At 35.5% G+C, this 21,055-nt stretch overlaps 1 protein-coding gene across 1 annotated transcript in view; it reads left to right on the top strand.

Annotated features, from left to right (window-relative positions):
- Window positions 1-21,055, top strand: part of ASCC3 (activating signal cointegrator 1 complex subunit 3) — a 255,303-nt gene that overhangs the window by 79,150 nt on the left and 155,098 nt on the right. Inside the window, exons 9-10 of the mRNA XM_043439337.1 lie at window positions 9,503-9,703; window positions 10,149-10,289. Coding sequence (XP_043295272.1) covers window positions 9,503-9,703; window positions 10,149-10,289 — 342 coding nt within the window. The remainder of the gene's footprint in view (window positions 1-9,502; window positions 9,704-10,148; window positions 10,290-21,055) is intronic.

The raw sequence follows: 21,055 nt of genomic DNA, 5'->3' as shown, positions 1-21,055 counted from the left end.
ACTGGAATGGGTTGCCATTCCCTTCTTCAGGAATCTTTCGGACCCATGGATTAACCCCAGGTTTCCTGCATTGCAGGTGAATTCCTTACCATCTGAGCCCTGAGGGAAACCCCAGTAATTATGTAATTTGGGTAGTTTTGAATATATCAGAGGAAATCAATATATGAAGAAATTGTCATGCTTTATTGTATAACTTTCATAATTTCTTCCTTTAAATGTTTTGCTTATCCTTTAAATCTTTACATACTATACAAGAAGTTCAGGTAAAGCGTTTGTCGTACAGGGAGGGTCCCCTTACCTCACTTCTCCCTTCTAATTTGATACATGTTTAAACCAGAGTTTTTCTGAGTAAAATGTACTTTAATCTTCCTGGAGTAGGTTGTGTTAACTTATGAAAATACTAGATGACTAAGAAAAACTTAATCACTATGTTCGGTGTAGGTAGGAAAAGTTAGGTAGGCTAACAATTCTCAGTCTTGCTTGTTTGCAATAATCACTCGGAGGACTGTTAAGAAATGTCCAGATTACTATTCCCCATCTTAGCAAATAAATGAAGATCTCAAGGGTTGAGAAAAAAGTCAATGCCAAGCAGTGGAATATTTGAATACACACATGTGTGTGCACATTTGTATATTGAACTATTCTAAATAAGTCATTAATACTTTCATTTATATAATGAGTTTTTGCTATATAGTTTTTGTTCTATATTATATGAATTCTTGACATCATAATAAGTTATTCAAATACTGTAAGGTTAGTTAGGGAAAATAGTTCATTATCCTTCAAAGTGAAGTGAAAGTCACTCAGTCGTGTCCGACTCTTTGCAAACTCATGGACTATGCAGTCCATGGAATTCTCCAAGCCAGAATACTGGAGTGGGTAGCCTTTTCTTTCTCCAGGGGATCTTCCCAACCCAGGGATCGAACCCAGGTCTCCCGCATTGCAGGCATATTTTTTACCAGCTGAGCCACAAAGAGAAGCCGTATCCTTCAAAACACTTCATTTTATGAGGATTCTCTTAATATTACATTTTCTTGTTTAAGGATTATATATTTAAAATGACATCCTTGATTTACTTAATTAGTTTTGGAAAGTTCAAAGTCATTCATACTGTAAAAACGTTTTAAATTTTAAATGAAGAAATTACCTATAATTTAATAAATATAACATTTTTGTGAACTTGACTGCATTAAGTGCCTAAATACTTCACCTGCTTTAAAGATTTCAAGCAAGCTAATGAAAGTAATTTAGAAGTTAAGGTCAGAGCTAAAACTGGTTATTATTATAAATACCAGCCAAGAAACTGAAAATGACGTTTTCTTTGTGGAACTCCACTGAATTGGACAGAGACTCTTCTGTTGCATTGCCATGGTTAGAGGTATGGCTGTTTATTAGGAGGCAGGCCCCACAATTCTGGTCAAAAAGACTAATACCAATTAAATAATAGTGTCTTACATTTTTAAGGTCTAACACTTTAAAAAAGTGATATCCTGGAGGGCTACTTACAATATATAATGTCAGGATAAATTCATCTCCCTTATGAAAATAATTTATTTCCTTAGTAGAAAATGCCTTATTCTTTGCCTCTAATTTTACTTCTGCTTTAAGCATCTAAAGTTTGTATATGTAATTATAATCCTGGTTTGTGAATCCAGCCCTTGTTTATTCTAGAGATGCAGCCAAACCTACCCAACTCAGACTCAAAACTGAGGTTCCACCGTGTTTTTGTTTTTGCTTTTTCATTTTTGGCCCTGTTGTGTGGCCTGTGTGATCTTAGTCCCCCAACCAGGACTCTAACCCATGCCCCTTGAACTTGGAGTGCAGAGTCTTAACCACTGGACTGCCAGAGAGTTCCCTCTCACTGTCTTTTTGTGCATTGGGAACGTGCCTCTTGCCACAGCACATTGGTGAAGGTGTTTCAGGACATCTGACCTGCTGAGTGTGCTGGTAGAAACCCACATGTGCGATCACGTGGAATTCGTTATTGTACAGACAGAGTTTTGTCTTTTAGAGTTTCCTCTTGAGATTTTCTTCTTAGTTTTCTCAGTAGTTAAGCCTTAGCACAAACCTGGAAGTAAGGAGGAGACCTTTCCCTTCCGAGAAGATAATGCTCCTTTTTTCTAACGCCCATTGTGCCTTAAGTTCTCAATTAAAGGTGCTAGTGTTGCTGTTATTCGTTTTTCTTTCCTTGTATTTTTCTCTTCAAGGCTAGTAATAGCTACTTCTTTATCATTTTGTCATCAAGGAGTTCAGTGTATTTAGAAGATCCATCTGTTTATTTAATTGGATTTTTTGGGTTGTTGTCAAATGGACTATCTTCAGGATGAGAGAATTTTTAGAAATTGATACTTCAGGGCATATGGAGTATTTTTGGTTACTCTTTTAAATGATGTAAATGCATTCCTTTAAATAATATGAAAGGATTATGAATTATGCATTGTGATTTCTTACTGCTTTTTTGTATGTAATGAAAATTGGCTCAGTTTCATATTAGACAATAACTAACTTACTTGATTTTCACAAAATCTTACAATCTCATTTCCTTCAAAGATTCAATAGAAGATTACCTTCCTGAGGTCTTTTGTTGCTAAGACTTAATTTCCTCTACCCAGATTGTCTGGTTCAAAATGAATTAATATCATAAAACATTAAAACATATAACTCTAGTAAAGAGTAACTAATAATTACCATACACTGTCTTTCTTATCTCTTTTTTTCTTTTTACCCCTTATCTCTTAATTAACAGCATTCAGTAATTTTTCAATGTGTTTTCAAGTAGGAGTACAAATTGGAAATTTGGTTTTTGGTAAAGATATAGAACTCTTCATATGACATAATGAAAAACAGAGTGAGTCAGTTACTTTTTATTAACGTAAAACATTGTTTAGAGCTGTTAAGAAAGAAATTATTACTATTTTTAATACATTAAGACAGCATAGACTAAATCTTCCCTTTTTGTTTTTCCTCAAGATAAATATTTTTTTTATGTATAGAGAAAAGCATTTTTGTGGATCTGATTATAAAATCTGTTCTATAAAAAATAATATCTAAAATTTAATATCTAAATTTATAAAACAGAAGGTAAAATTCCTTTATAACCCCAGATCCAGTGAAACAGTTTGATATAGATCATTTCATAGTTTTTTGTATAACAGTTTATATTTAATTAATTATGTTACTGTTCTGTGACATATTTTGTTTTCCCCATTTAGGTGTGTTTTTTTGTAAGAATATATATCTTCCTCATCCTATTTAGGGTTTTCCAGGTGGCTCAGTGCTAAACAATCCACCTGCCAAGCAGGAGATGCAGGTTCAATCCTGGGTTGGGAAGATCACCTGGAGATGGAAATGGCAACCCACTCCAGTCATCTTGCTTGGGAAATCCCATGGACAGAGGAGGCTGGCAGGTTACAGTCCATGAAGTTGCAAGAGAGTCAGACACAACTTAGCGACTAAGCAACAGCGTCCTATGTAACTACTGTAATCCATAAAGAATGCGTCATGAATTGTTTGTCTTCTGTTTATGTACATTCAAATTGTATTAGCTTTTTCTTAAATTATGAATAATATTTTAGCAGATATCTTTGAGCTTAATCTGGCATTCTTGTTCAGTTAGTATAACTTAAGTAAATTTTTTGGAAGTGGAATTTTTATGCTAAATGATATGCAAATTTCTGTGTTGATCATTTAAAAGCAACATGTATGATGCATATGAAGACATAAAAATTACAAGAATAATCCAGTTTAAAGAGTCTTAAACACCCAGATCAAAAAACATTCTTAGTGTATTTTGCATTTATTTATTAGTATGGTCATTATTTTCATGACTTTATATTTTTATATTTTATATCTATATATATTTTTATTTTTATAAAATTAAGTTATGCTTGGTTAAAAAAGATCATCATAAGGAACAAAAGTGTAAAAAATAATGAAATCAGTAAACTTCATAAGTTTTTAACTTGGACTTTAAAATCTGAACTTGTTCCAGTCCTTGCTCGGCTACTTCTTGGTCATTTGTCCTAGGGCACAGTCTTCAATTCCTCCATGCCCAGTTTCCCTGTCTTTAAGGATAATAAAAAAAAAGACCTACTTTATGGGTTTTCTTTGGATACTGAGAGAAATAATCCCCTTAAAGCATATAAAGCTAAGCCTCATATGTAGTATGTGCTCAATAGAAATGCTAGCTAACTGGTACTATTATCATTAAATGAACTAGTGAATAATTTACCTGCCAATTTAAATAATAATGAATTTATTATCTTCTGGATTTATCTATAATTCGAGAGTATTAAAAATAACATTTTAGGTTTTGTTTTGTAACGTATACATCTCAGATCTTGCCACAAATATCAGTGTGGGGTTAGCAGCCAGTGAAGCAGTGTACCAGGTCATTAAAGGTTGTGGTGTGCAGGTGTGTAGTAGGAGAGGTGTAGTTGGGGCCTAAGGAACAAACTGGTGGCCTAGGTTCACCTGCTCCACCTTTAGCTCTTCAAGACAGAATATAAGCCCTGATAGCTTGGCACTTGCTGGGCAGAGTTCAGTGCATGATGAACAAGTGGGAGGGTACGTTTGAGATAACAGCAGGGTGTAATTTAGGCTTTGCATTTAATGATAGATCTGGACTTTTGATGAAGCGATACCATCTTGGGTGAGGTCCCTGATCTAATGTTATAGGTATTAGATACTGTAGGAAGAGAATCTGTTTCTTCTATTCCTAAACTTCTGATAGAGAAAAGCCTTTGAGGAATTCAGCATATGAAGACCGAAAAAGAGAATGTTGAGGAAGACAATGGGAGGAGGGACATATGACTTAATTTAAAGAAACTTCAAGAGAGTAATTCAATTTAACTTTATTTTAAAATTTTTAAAATTGTTTTGGCCATGCTGCACAGAATGTGGAATCTTAATTCTCCAACCAGGGGCGAACCCATGTCCCCTGCATTGGGAGCACAGAGTCTTTATCACTGGATCATCAGGGAAGTCCTTCAGTTTTCCTTTTTCTCTGTGTAGGGTAAAGCTCTAGGAATATTGAGAGGAACTTTTTAATATGAAATATTTTTGCAATACTTGAGAGCTCATTTAGGCATCACAACTTAATCAGACCCATCTTTAGTTTTTCTATTTTTTTTAAGGAAGTCAGTTGTATATCTTTGTGCATGCCTGTTGTCTTTTTCTTCTTCTGTAAGTATTATCACATTGTAAAAACTAGAAATCTTTAAATAGCAAATTATCTCTTTAATTTATTCTTGTCCCCTCTCAGCCCAGATTCTTACTTCCTTCTATCACTATATTAGATTGTGAGTATCCTCCTAAAATGTCTACAAGGAAATATGAACATATTTTAATGTTAAATATTAAGCATATACAAATAGTAGATTCTTATTCTCTATTCCCTACTGCTGTCATCTTTTTTGAAAAAATTTTATTGATGTATAGTTGCTTCCCTACCATCTTTGAGAAAAGTAGTATAATACTGCTGTGCATCTTGCTGTTTTCCATCTTAGTAAACAGAATATATTCCACGGCTAAGCAGTTTATAGTGTGGAATATGGTTTGTAGAACATGAGAGCAGTGGATTCCAGCGTATAGAGCTTGGACTGACTGTCCTGAGTTGTGATATTTTGAGCCTAAGGCACATGCTATCTAAAAATGGAAGAAACTTAAACTGTGAAAATTATATGTCTTTGGTATCTATATGATTTTTCCTAAATATATGCTGAGATTGATGTTTACTGTTTAAAACTTAAGCTTATGATACATACACTAACTTGGGAGGGATGGCATGATCTTGGCTTCATCTTAGGTACCCAGTGAATGCATTTTAACTGGTAGTACCTACATTTGATTATTATAAACATTTAATGCAGTATGTTTAGTGTACATTTTTGTTCTTCCAGGTAAATCGTATTATACAGAGTATTTTTTTAAAGATAAAACCTGCATTTGACAGCAGTCTGTGTAGCTAGTGTTTGGTGAAGTATATTAGAAACATATACTTTCCATGGATTTGCACATATGAGCCATGTCATTTCTGTGAGATTAGTAGTATGATGAATCCAAAATATGCATAGACAAGTGGATTTAGGATGAAACTTGTAACATTTTCATCTACTGATTATAATGTTTTGAAAATGCATAGTAAAGCTAAAAGGGAAAATGGTACATATTTAGAATGACTATCTGAGCTAAACATAAAGCCTTTATGATAAATTAGCCATGAGTTACTCCGTTTTCTGTTTAAGAGCAAATATTAACATACTAAGAAAAATAATTGCAGTTTAACTTTTTATACTCATTAGCATAAAAAGTCAATACATGAGTTAGGATGTTAAATATTTGGAAGCAATGATTGTTAGTGCCATTTAATTAGACATTAGTGGATGTTTCATGTATAAATAAAATGATGGATATTATTATTACATAGTTCAACATTTGAGTAAATTAGAGTTTTGATATAGTCACACTTTTCTTCCTCTTTAATCTTTGGTTTTCCTAAGATATTTGTGAATATAATTTGAATATTTTTCAAATACAAGAAATTCCTTATGCATAATGAACTTTAGCTTAATTATCTCATGTTCCAGTAGCTCACAGAATTAATTTGAAGTACATTGAATCTTCTAGTGATATTTTTAAATAAAGTTATGGTTGCTGTCTCTGCATATTCCTTTTATTCTTTTACTGATAAGTTTATTCATGAAAATTGTTTCATTCATTTTTCTAAATTTTAAATAAAAAATAAAAAAAAAACTTTGGAGAAGGGGGCAGAACATGAGCTGCTTAAATTAATAAATTTTTGTGGGTTTTTTGGGGTAACTTGCTTTTTCTCATCAGCATGTTATATTACTACTAAAGAGTGCATATATGCAACAATATTTTAAGGATTCTTTTGCAGTGGTTTTGAATATAGAGTTATTAACTGGCAAAAATCATTGTATGATGGTATTTTAGACAGCATACGTATTTGGTGGTAATTTGTATTGAAGCTAAAGGAAAATCAGTTCAGGTCTCATCTCTTCCACAGTTTATTAGTGCTGTGGACTTGAGTGAGCTATTTAACTTCTCTTTAGGCCTCAGTTTCCTCTGCTTCCCTGCAATCTTTTAGGAAAATCTAGAGATAAAGAGTCTCTACAGTAGTTCAGTCTTCTTAGTCTGGTCATGACCTACTGTTCCATCTGCATCATCTCTGCTGCCCCTTCCTCCCATCTCTGTCACACAACTACTAACTTTTAACAAGTTCTAGGTGTCCTTCTAATACTCTGTTCCTTCTGCCTGAAATAGCTTTCTGCTTACTGAGGCTCTCCCTCAGATGCCTCAGCACGTGGATTGTATCTTTAATATAGATAGCTAAACTGACATAATATAATTCTATCACCTTTCCCCCTTTAAACCACAAACTAATATGTTGTAAGGATCATTTTAGACCTCCCTAACTTTTGTTAAGAGAAAGTATTTATATTTATATAAGTCCTTAGCACAGTAATATTTGCGTAAGTGATCAATACGTGATTGTTGAACAGAATGCGATAAACCTCCGTGTGTAATAAGTTTGTTTGTCAGCATTTTCTTCTGATGGCTTAGTTGACTTCTTGATTGAACTGTAACCTTTAGGAACAAAGGAAATGTTTCTTATTCAAGGTTGAAAATAGGTATTTTTTTTTTTCTACAACTTCTACATATTTTTGCTTAAATCTAGTTTACTGTTCCTTTGGAAGATATTGTATATGTAGTGTGTATCTTTTTAAGACTTGTACTGTTTTCCCTCATTTACTCAGCTTGACTTATCAATCAATAAAAATTTATTCATAGGCCTACTATGTTCCTGGCAACTCATTAAGTACTATGGTAATGCAAAGAGTAATAAAACTGAATTCTTAGTTTTAATCCGGTGGGCCAGATGTACATATAAACAAATTATTTCAGTGTTTGTGGGTAAGGATCATAATGACAATATATAAAGAAGGTTATATGGAATGTCTAGCTGCTGAGAGAAATGGGAGTTTCCTTAAATCTTTTGAATTATGGCAAAATATAAATGCATAAATAATTATGTGTGGAATTGGAGGGGACCAGAGATTACATTTGAACTTAAAGTGATAATGAAGAATTTCTCCAGGCTGGGAAAGGCATTATAAGTAGTGCAAAGGCACAAAAAATGTCCAGAAAATAGTATGTATAGTTTGTGGTATTAGAAGATTATAAACAAGGGTTCACATTTTGAAGGGTCCTGTTTGCTGTACCTTCTGTGTCTTAAAGGATCTGTGTATTCTGTATAGTTAAAATTGACAGTGAGAAGTCAGAAAATATTCAAGCTGAAATGTGACATGACCAGATCTCTAATCTAGGAATAGTGGACTCTATATTTCTTGTCATGAGCCTATAAAGACTGGAAATTGCAGCATTCATTTGCCATAGTATTTTAGAAGTTTTATATAAGAGACAAAGATGACCTATGACAGTGATGATCAGTTCAGTTCAGTCGCTCAGTCGTGTCCGACTCTTTACGACCCTATGGACTGCAGCATGCCAGGCCTCCCTGTCCATCACCAACTCCCAGAGTTTACTCAGACTCATGCCCGTTGAGTCAGTGATGCCATCCAACCAGCTCATCCTCTGTGGTCCCCTTCTCCTCAATCTTTCCCAGCATCAGGGTCTTTTCAAATGAGTCAGCTCTTCGCATCACATGGCCAAAGTAGTAGAGTTTCAGCTTCAACATCAGTCCTTCCAATGAATATTCAGGACTGATTTCGCTTAGGATGGACTGGTTGGATTTCTTTGCAGTCCTAGGGACTCTCAAGAGTCTTCTCCAACACCAGAGTTCAAAAGCATCAATTCTTTGGCACTCAGCTTTATTTATAGTCTGAATCTCATGTCCATATATGACCACTGGAAAAACCATTTGTTTGACCTTTGTTGGCAAAGTAATGTCTCTGCTTTTTAATATTCTGTCTAGGTTGACCATAGCTTTTATTCCAAGGAGTAAGCATCTTTTAATTTCATGGCTGAAGTCACCATCTGCAGTGATTTTGAAGCCCCCCAAAATAAAATCTGCCTCTGTTTCCACTATTTCTCCATCTATTTGCCATGAAGTGATGGGTCCAGATGCCACGATCTTAGTTTTCTGAATGTTGAGCTTTAAGCCAACTTTTTCACTCTCCTCCTTCACTTTCATCAGAAGGCTTTTTAGTTCCTCTTCACTTTCTGCCCTAAGGGTGGTGTCATCTGCATATCTGAGATTATTGATATTTCTCCTGGCAATCTTGATTCGAGCTTGTGCTGGATACAGGTGTAGTCTCATCATATTTTTCAAATTTAGTGAGTTTCATTTCCCAGGTGCAATTGTTGTGAGTTGTTCTCAACTGCATACAGCTTAAATATAGGATATGAGAGACTAAATAAATTAGTCTTTCTTTTTAATTAAAAAAAGATGGCATTTAATGTTTTGTGCGGGACCTTCACATTTTCATTTTATTGTTGATATTTTTTTTTTTCTTTTTAGATTGGACAGCTGGCTTTTAAAGGAATGAGGAGACTGAATAGAATCCAGTCAATTGTGTTTGAGACTGCCTACAACACCAATGAGAACATGCTGATTTGTGCCCCTACTGGAGCTGGAAAAACCAACATTGCGATGCTTACAGTTTTACATGAAGTTCGCCAACATTTTCAGCAAGGTGTTATCAAAAAGAATGAATTTAAGGTAGGAATTAAATTGAACAACAGCTTTTTAAATTGTAAAATCTAAAACCATTTTGCAGTTGTATATTTTGTCTAATATCTGGTAGTTTTTAAGGATATTACACAGGAAGTCATATAGAGAATGCTGCATGGTTTCTGTCATTACTTTTAGGCAATACCTCTTTGTGCTATGAAAGTCCCACTACCCCTGTGAAAGCTATCAAAATGCACTTAGCTTTAAAGCACCAATTTTCAAAGTGATGATGCTATATAAACATTTTGTAGTTCTTTAAACAGATGTACACTTATACAACAAAGATAAGTATTTTTCATCTATCAATATTAAGATTTTTCACCATAAGTGGCTAGAATCATATATCACAATAAATATGACTTCAGTTGACTTCTTTGAAACAAATGACATTGTAGTTTTACTCATTCATCAAGCTAGTGTTTCTTGGGCGCAGATTGTGTATGTTGCTCCAATGAAGGCCTTGGCAGCTGAAATGACAAATTACTTCAGCAAACGTCTGGAGCCACTGGGCATTGTGGTGAAAGAACTGACTGGTGACATGCAGTTGTCAAAAACTGAAATTTTACGAACTCAGGTATGTTGTATACTTAGATTTTTTTGTTGTTGTTTAATACTGTTCTTTTTTTCCAGGTAATTGTGAAAATTGTTAAACAACTGTTCCTTAAGTAACTATAAAACGTAATATGAATATTTCATGGTGAACTTCTTTTGTTTGTAGCCACATCTTAACATCTACAGAAGAGGTTTTTACTGGTGCTTTATTCTGTTATATCTCTTCTAACTTCCATAATTCTTGCTGTATCTGGTATATTGTTAGATTCCTAGTGTAGATATTTAAGTCATTGACAATAGATATTGATCTTCTAAAACAATAGGCAGTGAGGATATATATAAGACCAGGCTTCAGTTTTAAGAGCAGGAAAATATATTGACCTTTAAATGATCCCATAAGCATTCTGAACTATTCCATGAAGATGATTTAATATACATAAAAAAGTTTTTAGTCATCCTTTTTTTAGGAAATAGGATACCATTAAATCATACACTGTATGTAGCACTGTGTTAAGTGAAATGTCTGACAACTAAGGCGTCTAAGATACAATCTCTGCCTGCGAGGAACTTATATTATGACTGAGTAAACAAAAGCTACATTAGAACTGCAACTAGATTATCATTAATGGATGCAACATGTAAGTAAGGTGATGTTCATAGTGCTTTAAAAAAATGATATGTAACCAAATATTAATGGGAGAATTCAGGGAAATTTAGTGGAAAATAGTTGATGAGTCTTTTGAAACAGTGACTAGGCATTGATTTAAAATGTGATTGGAGATTATCTTCAGGCCCTAAGGCCGCCATAACAAATTATCACAAGCTTTGTGGCTTAAAATACCAGAAACTTCCTTCTCTCACAGTTCTGGAGGTCAGAAGTCTGAAAGCAGGGTGATGGTGGGACTTAGTTGCTTCTGCAGGCTCTGATACAGTATCCTCTTCACGTCTGTCTCCTAGTTTTTGGTGGCTGCTGGCAGTCCTTGGCGTTGTGTGGCCTGTACACACATCACTCCAGTCTCTGCCTCCATCGTCACATGGACGCTTCTCCTGCATATCTTTCCTCCTACTTTTCTAAGAACACTCTTTAGGACCTATCCTAATACATATGATCTTATCTGAAGGTCCTTACCTTCAGCATGTCCACAAAGATACTTTTTCTAAATAAGGTTAACTTCTGGGTAGATATACATTTTGGGATGCAACAATCCAGCCCAACAATGGGAATACTGGGTACAGTGAAACACATAGCAAAGATAGAAAAATCAAGTTCCAGTTGAATGTATTTTGGACTTGATAAGGATAGAGTGCATTGTAATAAACATTTTGGTCAGTTTTGCCTGTTATTATTTTTACTTTTTGTCGAAACTCTTCTTTTTTCATAGGCAGTCTTGAAAAAATCAAATCTTAATATTTATATACAGGCATGTTCATATAGGGGCTTTCCTGGTGACTCAGTGGTAGCGAATCCACCTGCCAATGCAGGAGATGCAGGTTTGGTCCCTGGGTCAGAAAGATCTGGAGAAGGAAATGGCAACCCTCCCCAGTATTCTTGCCTGGGAAATCCCATGTGCAGAAGAGCCTGGCAGGCTACAGTCCACGGGGTCGCAAAAGAGTCAGACATGACTTAGTGACTAAACAACAACAGTGTTCTGTAGTATTTTTAAAAAAATATAGCAAAGATTTAGAAGAAGTTAAATATCTATGACTAGAAGACTAGTTGAACAGTATATTTCACTTGATGAAGTAAAATATTCCTTAAAGTTATGTTTTCTGGGAATTTGTAATGAGCTTAGAAATTAAAGTTTAGGAAAAAAACACAGAAACACCTCTTTATGTTAATATAATTATCTATTCTGTATAACAACCAAAACACTATCAGGAGGAATAATTACATTAATAGTAGTTATGTCTGGTTGTAGGATTATGGAAGATTTTTTCCCCCATGTTTTCTACCATAAGAATGTGTTAATGTTATCATCTATAAAATATGCATAATTTTTATTTTACTTTAGGCATCGTTTTATTTAGCATAATTATTTTTCTTCAGTATAGTTGTTTCATAACCTATCACTCAATGCAAATGTAACACTGCAGTTCTACTGAGGAGAATGAGGCTTACTGAGGTAACAGTTCTTGCCTGGGGTCCCATTTCTAGTAAATCATGTAGAAAGAACTGGATTCCAAGTTTTCAAATTTCAAAGTCTGTGATAAGTTTCTGCTAAAATATGTCACTTTTGCCTAACACAATGTATTGTTGGTGGTGGTGGTCTTGGTGATTTAAACCACCAGGACACTGAGGGAACTTGGTAGGGTTTGAAAGAAAATCAGTAAAACGAGGGTATGGTGTGCCCACGCGAGGGAAAAAGCGGTACAATGAAATTAAGGAAGAAAGTAAGTCAGTTTGTTCCTCTTTTGCTACTTGGAATTCTAGACTTATGAAATTTTCTGTAAATGTTGTTTGGCTGTGGTCATCATATCTCACTCACTGCTATGCCAAATCTCGGGCTTTTCCTCTATCTTTCTGCTCTAGTCTTCACTGTAGTTCAGTTCAGTCACTCAGTCTTGCCTGACTCTTTGCGACCCCATGAACCGCAGCATGCCAGGCCTCCATCTGTTTCCCTATCTATCTGCCATGAAGTGATGAGACCGGATGCCATGATCTTAGTTTTCTGAATGTTGCACTTTTAGCCAGCTTTTTCACTCTCCTCTTTCACTTCCTTTTCCTATTTGGAACCAGTCTGTTGTTCCATGTCCAGTTCTAACTGTTGCTTCCTGACCTGCATACAGGTTTCTCAAGAGGCAGGTCAAATAGTCCAGTATTCCCATCTCTTTCAGACTTTTCCACAGTTTATTGTGATCCACACAGTCAAAGGCTTTGGCATAGTCAATAAAGCAGAAATAGATGTTTTTCTGGAACTCTCTTGCTTTTTTGATGATCCAGCGGATGTTGGCAATTTGATCTCTGATTCCTCTGCCTTTTCTAAAACCAGTTTGAACATCTGGAAGTTCACGGTTCACGTATTGCTGAAGCCTGGCTTGGAGAATTTTGAGCATTACTTTACTAGCGTGTGAGATGAGTGCAATTGTGTGGTAGTTTGAGCATTCTTTGGCATTGCCTTTGGGATTAGAATGAAAACTGACCTTTTCCAGTCCTGTGGCCACTGCTGAGTTTTCCATATTTGCTGGCATATTGAGTGTAGCACTTTCACAGCGTCATCTTTCAGGATTTGAAATAGCTCAACTGGAATTCCATCACCTGCACTAGCTTTGTTCGTAGTGATGCTTCCTAAGGCCCACTTGACTTTGCATTCCAGGATGTCTGGCTCTAGGCGAGTGATGACCGCATTGTGCTTATCTGGGTCGTGAAGATCTTTTTTGTACAGTTCTTCTTTGCTACCTCTTAATATCCTCTGCTCTTGTTAGGTCCCTACTATTTCTGTCCTTTATTGAGCCCATCTTTGCATGGAATGTTCCCTTGGTATCTCTAATTTTCTTGAAGAGATCTGTTCTCTTTCCCATTGTATTGTTCTCCCCTATTTCTTTGCACTGATCCCTGAGGAAGGCTTTCTCATCTCTCCTTGCTGAAGAAAACAAAAAACAGTTCCCTGCATTGATTTGGTCATTCTCATTGCTACAGAAAGGCCAGCCTCAAAATGGATATGGAAAAACCCAGGATTTGCTAAGACCCCTCAGGGGATCAAAGAGGTTAAAATGCGTTTTTGTTACAATATTATGACATTTTCTTTTAGTCTCATTATCTCATAAAAATACAGGTTAGTTTTCCAGAGGCTGCATAACGTGTGATTTTCATCATCAGTGACAGTTAATGGAATGAGTACTTTGTATTCTTGTGTTGTAAAGATCTCTTAGTTTCAATTTATAATATAAGAAATATTGATAGATATAACTCAGAAAAAAAAAAGTTTTTAGAGCCTCAGTAATTTTTAAGAGTGCAACGGAGTCCGAAAGGCAAAACGTTTTAAGAACCACTACTTTAGGAGAAAGCTCCTTGTTTATTACATTGGATCCTCTTCATAATCTACATCCAGCCTAATGTTCAGCCTTTTTAATGATTTTCTAATATGGACTTCAGCCTGACCGTTTTTTTCTTCTTCTAAAATCACCTTACTCAACATTTTCTCAAGTGAATTTTCTGGTTAGTAAGTTTCATCTTGCATTTTCTCTTTTTCATATCTTCCTTTATCCATTGACATTTGTCCAAATCTTACCCATTGTAAAAAACTCAGTTTGAACTCTTTAAGTACCTTATTTCCTCTTGCCTGAATCCTATAGCATCATTCATTTATATTTATAAAACAATACCTAGTCCACCAAGTCCATGCTTTTGGATCTTGTCTTAGAAATTTGGACCACTCTCAAATAAAATTTTGATTGCTATTGTGCCATATTCATTGCATTACTGATGCTAATGAAAGAATATTTATGGAAAGAGATATAACATTTGAATTCAAATTATGGACCAATCACTATAGTAGTGCATATATACCTTCTCACTAAGTCATTACAGTAACCTTATTGAGTAGTGTCTTCATTTCATACATACAGAAAGCAAAAGTTGTCAAAAATCTATCTCAGTTTATGTGTTATATTTTCAGAAGATTGATTGCCCTCTCTGTCTCTCGTTTGCTCATCTCCGTACTTCCCTAGATCTGCTCTGTACGCTTTGGCGATATTTGTTAACTCTGTCGGGGCAGGAACCGTGTGCGTGGCCACAGTAATAGTTCACCAGTGGCTTCCTGTTTTATGCTTGCTTTTCATCCTCCTCCAGTGTACCCCTACTATCTGTGACGGTAATTTTTGTAGACCTGAAACGATATAGTGATTAACCTCTTCCACCCTATCTTCCTGTGTATTCTCACATTTTTACAGATTAATATTCTGCACTGCCTTCTCAACTGGGCTGTAGAGAGAACAAAACAGGAATATTGCAGGGCATGTGGGAGTACAGACACACTCAACTTTTTTTGAATTTTTAATTTCCTGCTTTCCTTGCTTTTCCACTTTTAGAACTTTTAATAGCTTTTTAATGATTCCCATTGTATATTTCTTTTGGTAAGTAAGTTTCCTGATAATTTACACAATTAAATATAGCCTTAAATTTTCCCTGTCATTTAAAAAATATGTTTTGAATGTCATTTGTTTATTTTATTTTATTTTAGTATAGGAAGGCAAATTGATCTCATTTTGCAAGCTCACTGTCATGCTGTTCTGATTGTAATATTTCCTTGCTCATAAACTTTCACTGGCTCTTTATTGCTTATTGAATTAACTGCAACTACTTAGCTTGTTAAGAATCTTGTATAAATTAAATATAATGCGAGATGTAATCTGTTTTGTGGTTCACTAGGGATTGTCAGGTCAAGCAGCAGTTATGATTTTATTGAGATTTGGTATAAAATTTCCTTTTACAAGAGAGAATTGTATAGTTCTAAGATTTATTAATCATGAGAAATAGTCTGTGTAGGGAACAGACACCTCTTTGTTGTTCAACTGAAGAGCAACTTTAAACAGTTTAGTAAGGTTGTCGTCAGTGAAAACATCAATCCACTTTTCAGAACTTATTTTTCATTATTCTATACCTACCATTAATTTCAAACTTCTCCCCCTAAATGTATGCTTTATCAAGATATATTGCTAGTCTATAATATTCATTTTGCTTTTCAGTGGTTCCATGGAGCAGTCACACTTTTTCTTACGTTATTGTTTCAATCCAGATTATCCCTTCTGCTTTCTCTCCTAATATCAGAGATGCATTATTCTTTTGAATCTCAGTGAAAATGCTGGTCAGAAATTTTAGAAAAGGTTTCTCCCCTCCTGGCACTAACTCTGGTGTTATCAAAAAGTTTCTGTTCATCAGGGCTGCCCTCCACCAGTACTTTGTTTAGAGAAAGTGTCTGAAAGTATCTTTGGATCTTGGGTGCTTGATTTTGTTTTGGGAGTGGGTTCTGCACCCTTTTTGCTATCTCATTTTGAGCTTCTTCAGCAACTGGTTAGGATATATAGAGGCCAAAGAAAGAAACCCCAGGGAACTCAATGCCATGTTATTTGTTGAATCCCGAGATCCCTCTTCACTTCTTCTTTCCAAATTTTAGAGTCTTCTGATGTCTGTTTCATATATTTTATAATTAAAATAGGTGTAATAAATAATTGATGAGATGAAGTGTATCTAATCTGTCTTATCCAGCCAGACTTAAAATCACAAGAAGTTTGTTTGATTTTCTTGGAAATACTACATCCATACTTTGGAGATAGTGCCAGTTTGATTCCAGATGACCACAATAAAGCAAATATTGCAATAAAGCAAGTCATAAATTTTTTGGTTTCCCAGTTTATGTAAAAGTTATTTATATTGTACTGTAGATGATTACATGTTCAATAGCTCTGTGTCTTAAAAGATAATGTAATGTCTTAATTTTAAAATTAGTAATGCTAAAAAATGCTAGCTATCATCTGACAGTGCAGTGTTGCCACAAACCTTCACCATTTGTAAAAAAAAACACAGTATCTGCAATGCACAGCAAGTGAAATGCAGGGAAACGAGGAATGCCTATGCTTTAACCCAAGTTTATGAGATCTTTCTCCTATATTTTTCTTCTAGTAGAGTTCAAACTTGTTTTTCACATTTAAGTCTTGAATCTCTGAATTTTACTTGTTATTTCTGTGAGGGCAGAGTTCTAATTTTTTTTTTTAAAAAAGACCTAAGAAAAGCCAACTATTTCATCATCACCTTCTTTATAAATTTTCCTGGTAAATTTGAAATGCCATCTTCATGATATTCAAAATTCTACTGTTGTGGCTATGACTGAATTTTCTGCTGTTGCATTCATGTTGTGTATCTCTAGCCTGGTCTTAGGCCTATGCTGTTTTAATTACTGTTATTTTAGAGTAAGTCTTGAATATAAACAAATTCCACTTCTTTATTTTATTCTTATTTTTCAGAATAGCTTTAGATGTTCTTCAACCTTTATTTGACCATTTTCATTTTGAAGTCAGACTCTAATTTAAAAGGATCTGTTGTGATTTTGTAAAAACTGCATTGAGTTTATGGAGTTCTTTGGGGGAGAACTGACATATTTATCAAGTCATCTCTCTATCCATGAGTATTATATATTTTCCACTTTTTAAGTCCTTTTTGCCCTTCAAAATGTTTTGTAATTTTTGTTATGGGTCTTCTATTAATACATCTCTTTTAAGATTTATTTCAGGGGATCTTGTATTATCTTTTGCTGTCTTTTAAAATTTCTCTTGTGTAATAGGTACCATTGGAGTTTTAAGAACAGTATCGATTTTTGTATGTTTATATTACATCCCACCGTCCTGCTACATGCCCTTATGAATGCTAACAGCTTATCTTAAATATCTTTGACTATCTATGTTTCTGTTGTTTAGTCGCTAAGTCATGTCTGACTCTTTTGTGACCCCGTGGACCATAGTCTGTCAGGCTCCTATGTCCTTTGGATTTCCCAGCAAGAATATTGGAATGGGTTGCCATTTCCTTCTCCAGGGAATCTTCCTGACCCAAGGATTGAACCCACGTCTCCTGCATTATAGGCAGATTCTTTACCCCTGATTAAGAGGAAGCCTTGATCAGTTGTCTCTGTTGATGGTGATATAATCTATAAATTACAGCAGCTTGGTCTCAATAACTTTGAGAGTAGCCCAGCCTTAACCCTGATTTCTTTAGCTTAGTGTATGTATTTTGTGTTGCTGTAAGTAGTTCCTCTTAAGTTTCTTTGAACTGAAGGGGGGAATTTACATCAGTTCATTCTGCTTTATTGAGTGAAATTTACAAAATTCACTGTTCTTATGGTAATGGACAACAGACAATTAAAATGATCACAGAATAATGACTAAGATATATGTGAGGGGTTACTAAACAAGTTGATTTTTTTTAGTTTGGAAGTCTGGAGTTTCCATATATTTTGCAGAATTACTGAATTAAAAGTTGAAAACAGAACAATATTTTTATATCTGAGAATAAAAAATGTCATAAAACAGAAAAGTAAAAGTAGTATAATGTTTAGAGTTCAAAATCATTCTAGCTGTATTTTTTTGCTTGTGAGAAAGAGGTTTAACTATTATGACATTTGGAAACATCATTTGTCATTTTAAGTTTGGCTAATTGAATATAAACAATGACTCAGAGCAAGTTTTAAACTACCAGTGTTTCTTTGATTAATAACAATTACAGACCTTATTTTAAGTGGGAAATTCTTGATAAATTACCTTTGTGTCTTATTAAAGAAAAACAAAAACAAAAAACCCAGGATTCTGTAAATATATGAATCTTAAATCTCCTGATGACATCTAGAACATAAAATATTTTATTTTGTGTGCTCTTCCATCCTCTATTTAGACATAATTCAAAAAATTTACTTTTAGTAACCTCACATCTAAGGAATTCATACATACCCTATTTATAATAAAAATAAATTATTCTTCTAATTGAATTAACCAGATCATTTTATAAAATTATCAGTTGACCTAGTACTTTTAGACAGAAAATGTAAAATGTTTTGCAAAAGAATCCTAGATTTGAGTCATAACAGGGCTGATGTCTTAAGGGAAACATTTGAGGTATATGTAAAGTCATCATTAAGTAGCTATTTACTGAATTATGAACTTGTATCTTGAAAAGTGTCTTAATCCTATATCTTCTGAAGGGTTCATTTGTTGTGCCTATTTAGCAGTTTGAAAAGCATCCGTTTATTAAATTGTCTTCAGTTCAGTTCAGTTCAGTTGCTCAGTCGTGTCCGACTCTTTGCGACCCCATCAATCGCAGCACGCCAGGCCTCCCTGTCCATCACCAACTCCTGGAGTTTACTTAAACTCATGTCCATCGAGGCGGTGATGCCATCCAGCCATCTCATCCTCTGTCACCCTCTTCTCCTCCTGCCCCCAATCCCTCCCAGCATCAGGGTCTTTTCCAATGAGTCAACTCTTCGCATGAGGTGGCCAAAGTAGTGGAGTTTCAGCTTCAGCATCAGTCCTTCCAATGAACACCCAGGACTGATCTCCCCTAGGATTGACTGGTTGGATCTCCTTGCAGTGCAAGGGACTCTCAAGAGACTTCTCCAACACCACAGTTCAAAAGCATCAATTTTTCAGTGCTAGCTTTCTTCACAGTCCAACTCTCACATCCATACATGACCACTGGAAAAACCATAGCCTTGACTAGATGGACCTTTGCTGGCAAAGTAATGTCTCTGCTTTTTAATATGCTATCTAGGTTGGTCATAACTTTTCTTCCAAGGAGTAAGCGTCTTTTAATTTCATGGCTGCAATCACCATCTGCAGTGATAAATCAGATCTGGTTGGTCTGCATAGAAGATCAGAGAGAAGAGCTCTCTGTGGATTGCCTCTATGGGCATCAGGTGTCAAGAAGATGTTCAGTGCCTGGGGACAGACACTAATTGTGCTGCAAGCTACCCTGAAGTTTTGTATGTGCTAAAGGTAAATTTTGCTGCACACTTTTTCAGTGTTCAGTAGTTAGTATGAGGGTTTTATGCTAAAGCTAAAACTGGGAACTTACCAACTTTGTGATTTCAATAATTCTTTGTTTGACTTATTATTGCTTCTTGTTGTTGTTGTTCAGTTGCTCAGTTGTGTCCGACTCTTTGCAACTGTATGAACTACAGCATGCCAGGCTTCTCTGTACTTCATCTCCTGGAGTTTGCTCAAACTCATGTCCATTGAGTCAGTGATGCCCTCCAACCATCCTCTGTCATCCCCTTCTCCTCCTGCCTTCATTCTTTTCCAGCATCAGGGTCTTTTCCAATTATTCAGTTCTTCTCATCAGGTGGCCAAAGTATTGGAGCTTCAGTTTCAGCATCAGTCCTTCCAGTGAATATTCAGGACTGATTTCCTTTAGGATTGACTGGTTTGATCTCCTTGCTATCTAAGGGACTCTCAAGAGTCTTTTTCAAAGTTCAAAGGCATCAATTCTTTGGTGCTCAGCCTTTTTTATTGTTCAGCTCTCACATCCATACATGACTACAGAAAAAACTATAGCTTTGACTTTGTAAGCAAAGTAATGTCTCTGCTTTTTAATATGCTGTCTAGGTTGGTCATAGCTTTTCTTCCAAGGATCAAGCATCTTGTAATTTCATGGCTGCAGTTACCATCTGCAATGATTTTTGGAGGCTAAGAAAATAAAGTCTGTCACTGTTTTCATTGTCTCTTCATCTATTTGCCATGAAATAATGGGACTGGATGCCATTATCTTAGCTTTTTGAATGTTTAGTTTTAAGCCAACTTTTTTACTCTCTTTCACCTTCATCAGTTCAGTTCAGTCACTCAGTTGTGTCCGACTCTTTGTGACCCCATGAACTGCAGCACACCAGGCCTCCCTGACCATCACCAACTCCCGGAGCCTACCCAAACTCATGTCCATTGAGTCGGTGATGAGTTCATCTCATCCTCTGTCATCCCCTTCTCCTCCTGCCCCCAATCCCTCCCAGCATCAGGGTCTTTACCAATGAGTCAGCTCTTTGCATCAGGTGGCCAAAGTAGTGGAATTTCAGTTTCAGCATCAGTCCTTCCAGTGAACACCCAGGACTGATCTCCCCTAGGATTGACTGGTTGGATCTCCTTGCAGTCCAAGGGACTCTCAAGAGTCTTCTCCAACACCACAGTTCAAATGCATCAATTTTTCAGTGCTCAGCTTTCTTTGTAGTCCAACTCTCACATCCATACATGACCACTGGAAAAATCATAGCCTTGGCTAGATGGACCTTTGTTGACAAAGTAATGTCACTGCTTTTTAGT

The sequence above is a fragment of the Cervus canadensis genome, chromosome 20 (genome assembly GCF_019320065.1).
Source record: "Cervus canadensis isolate Bull #8, Minnesota chromosome 20, ASM1932006v1, whole genome shotgun sequence".
Taxonomy (NCBI): domain Eukaryota; kingdom Metazoa; phylum Chordata; class Mammalia; order Artiodactyla; family Cervidae; genus Cervus; species Cervus canadensis.
This window is presented reverse-complemented; position numbering and strand designations above follow the sequence as displayed.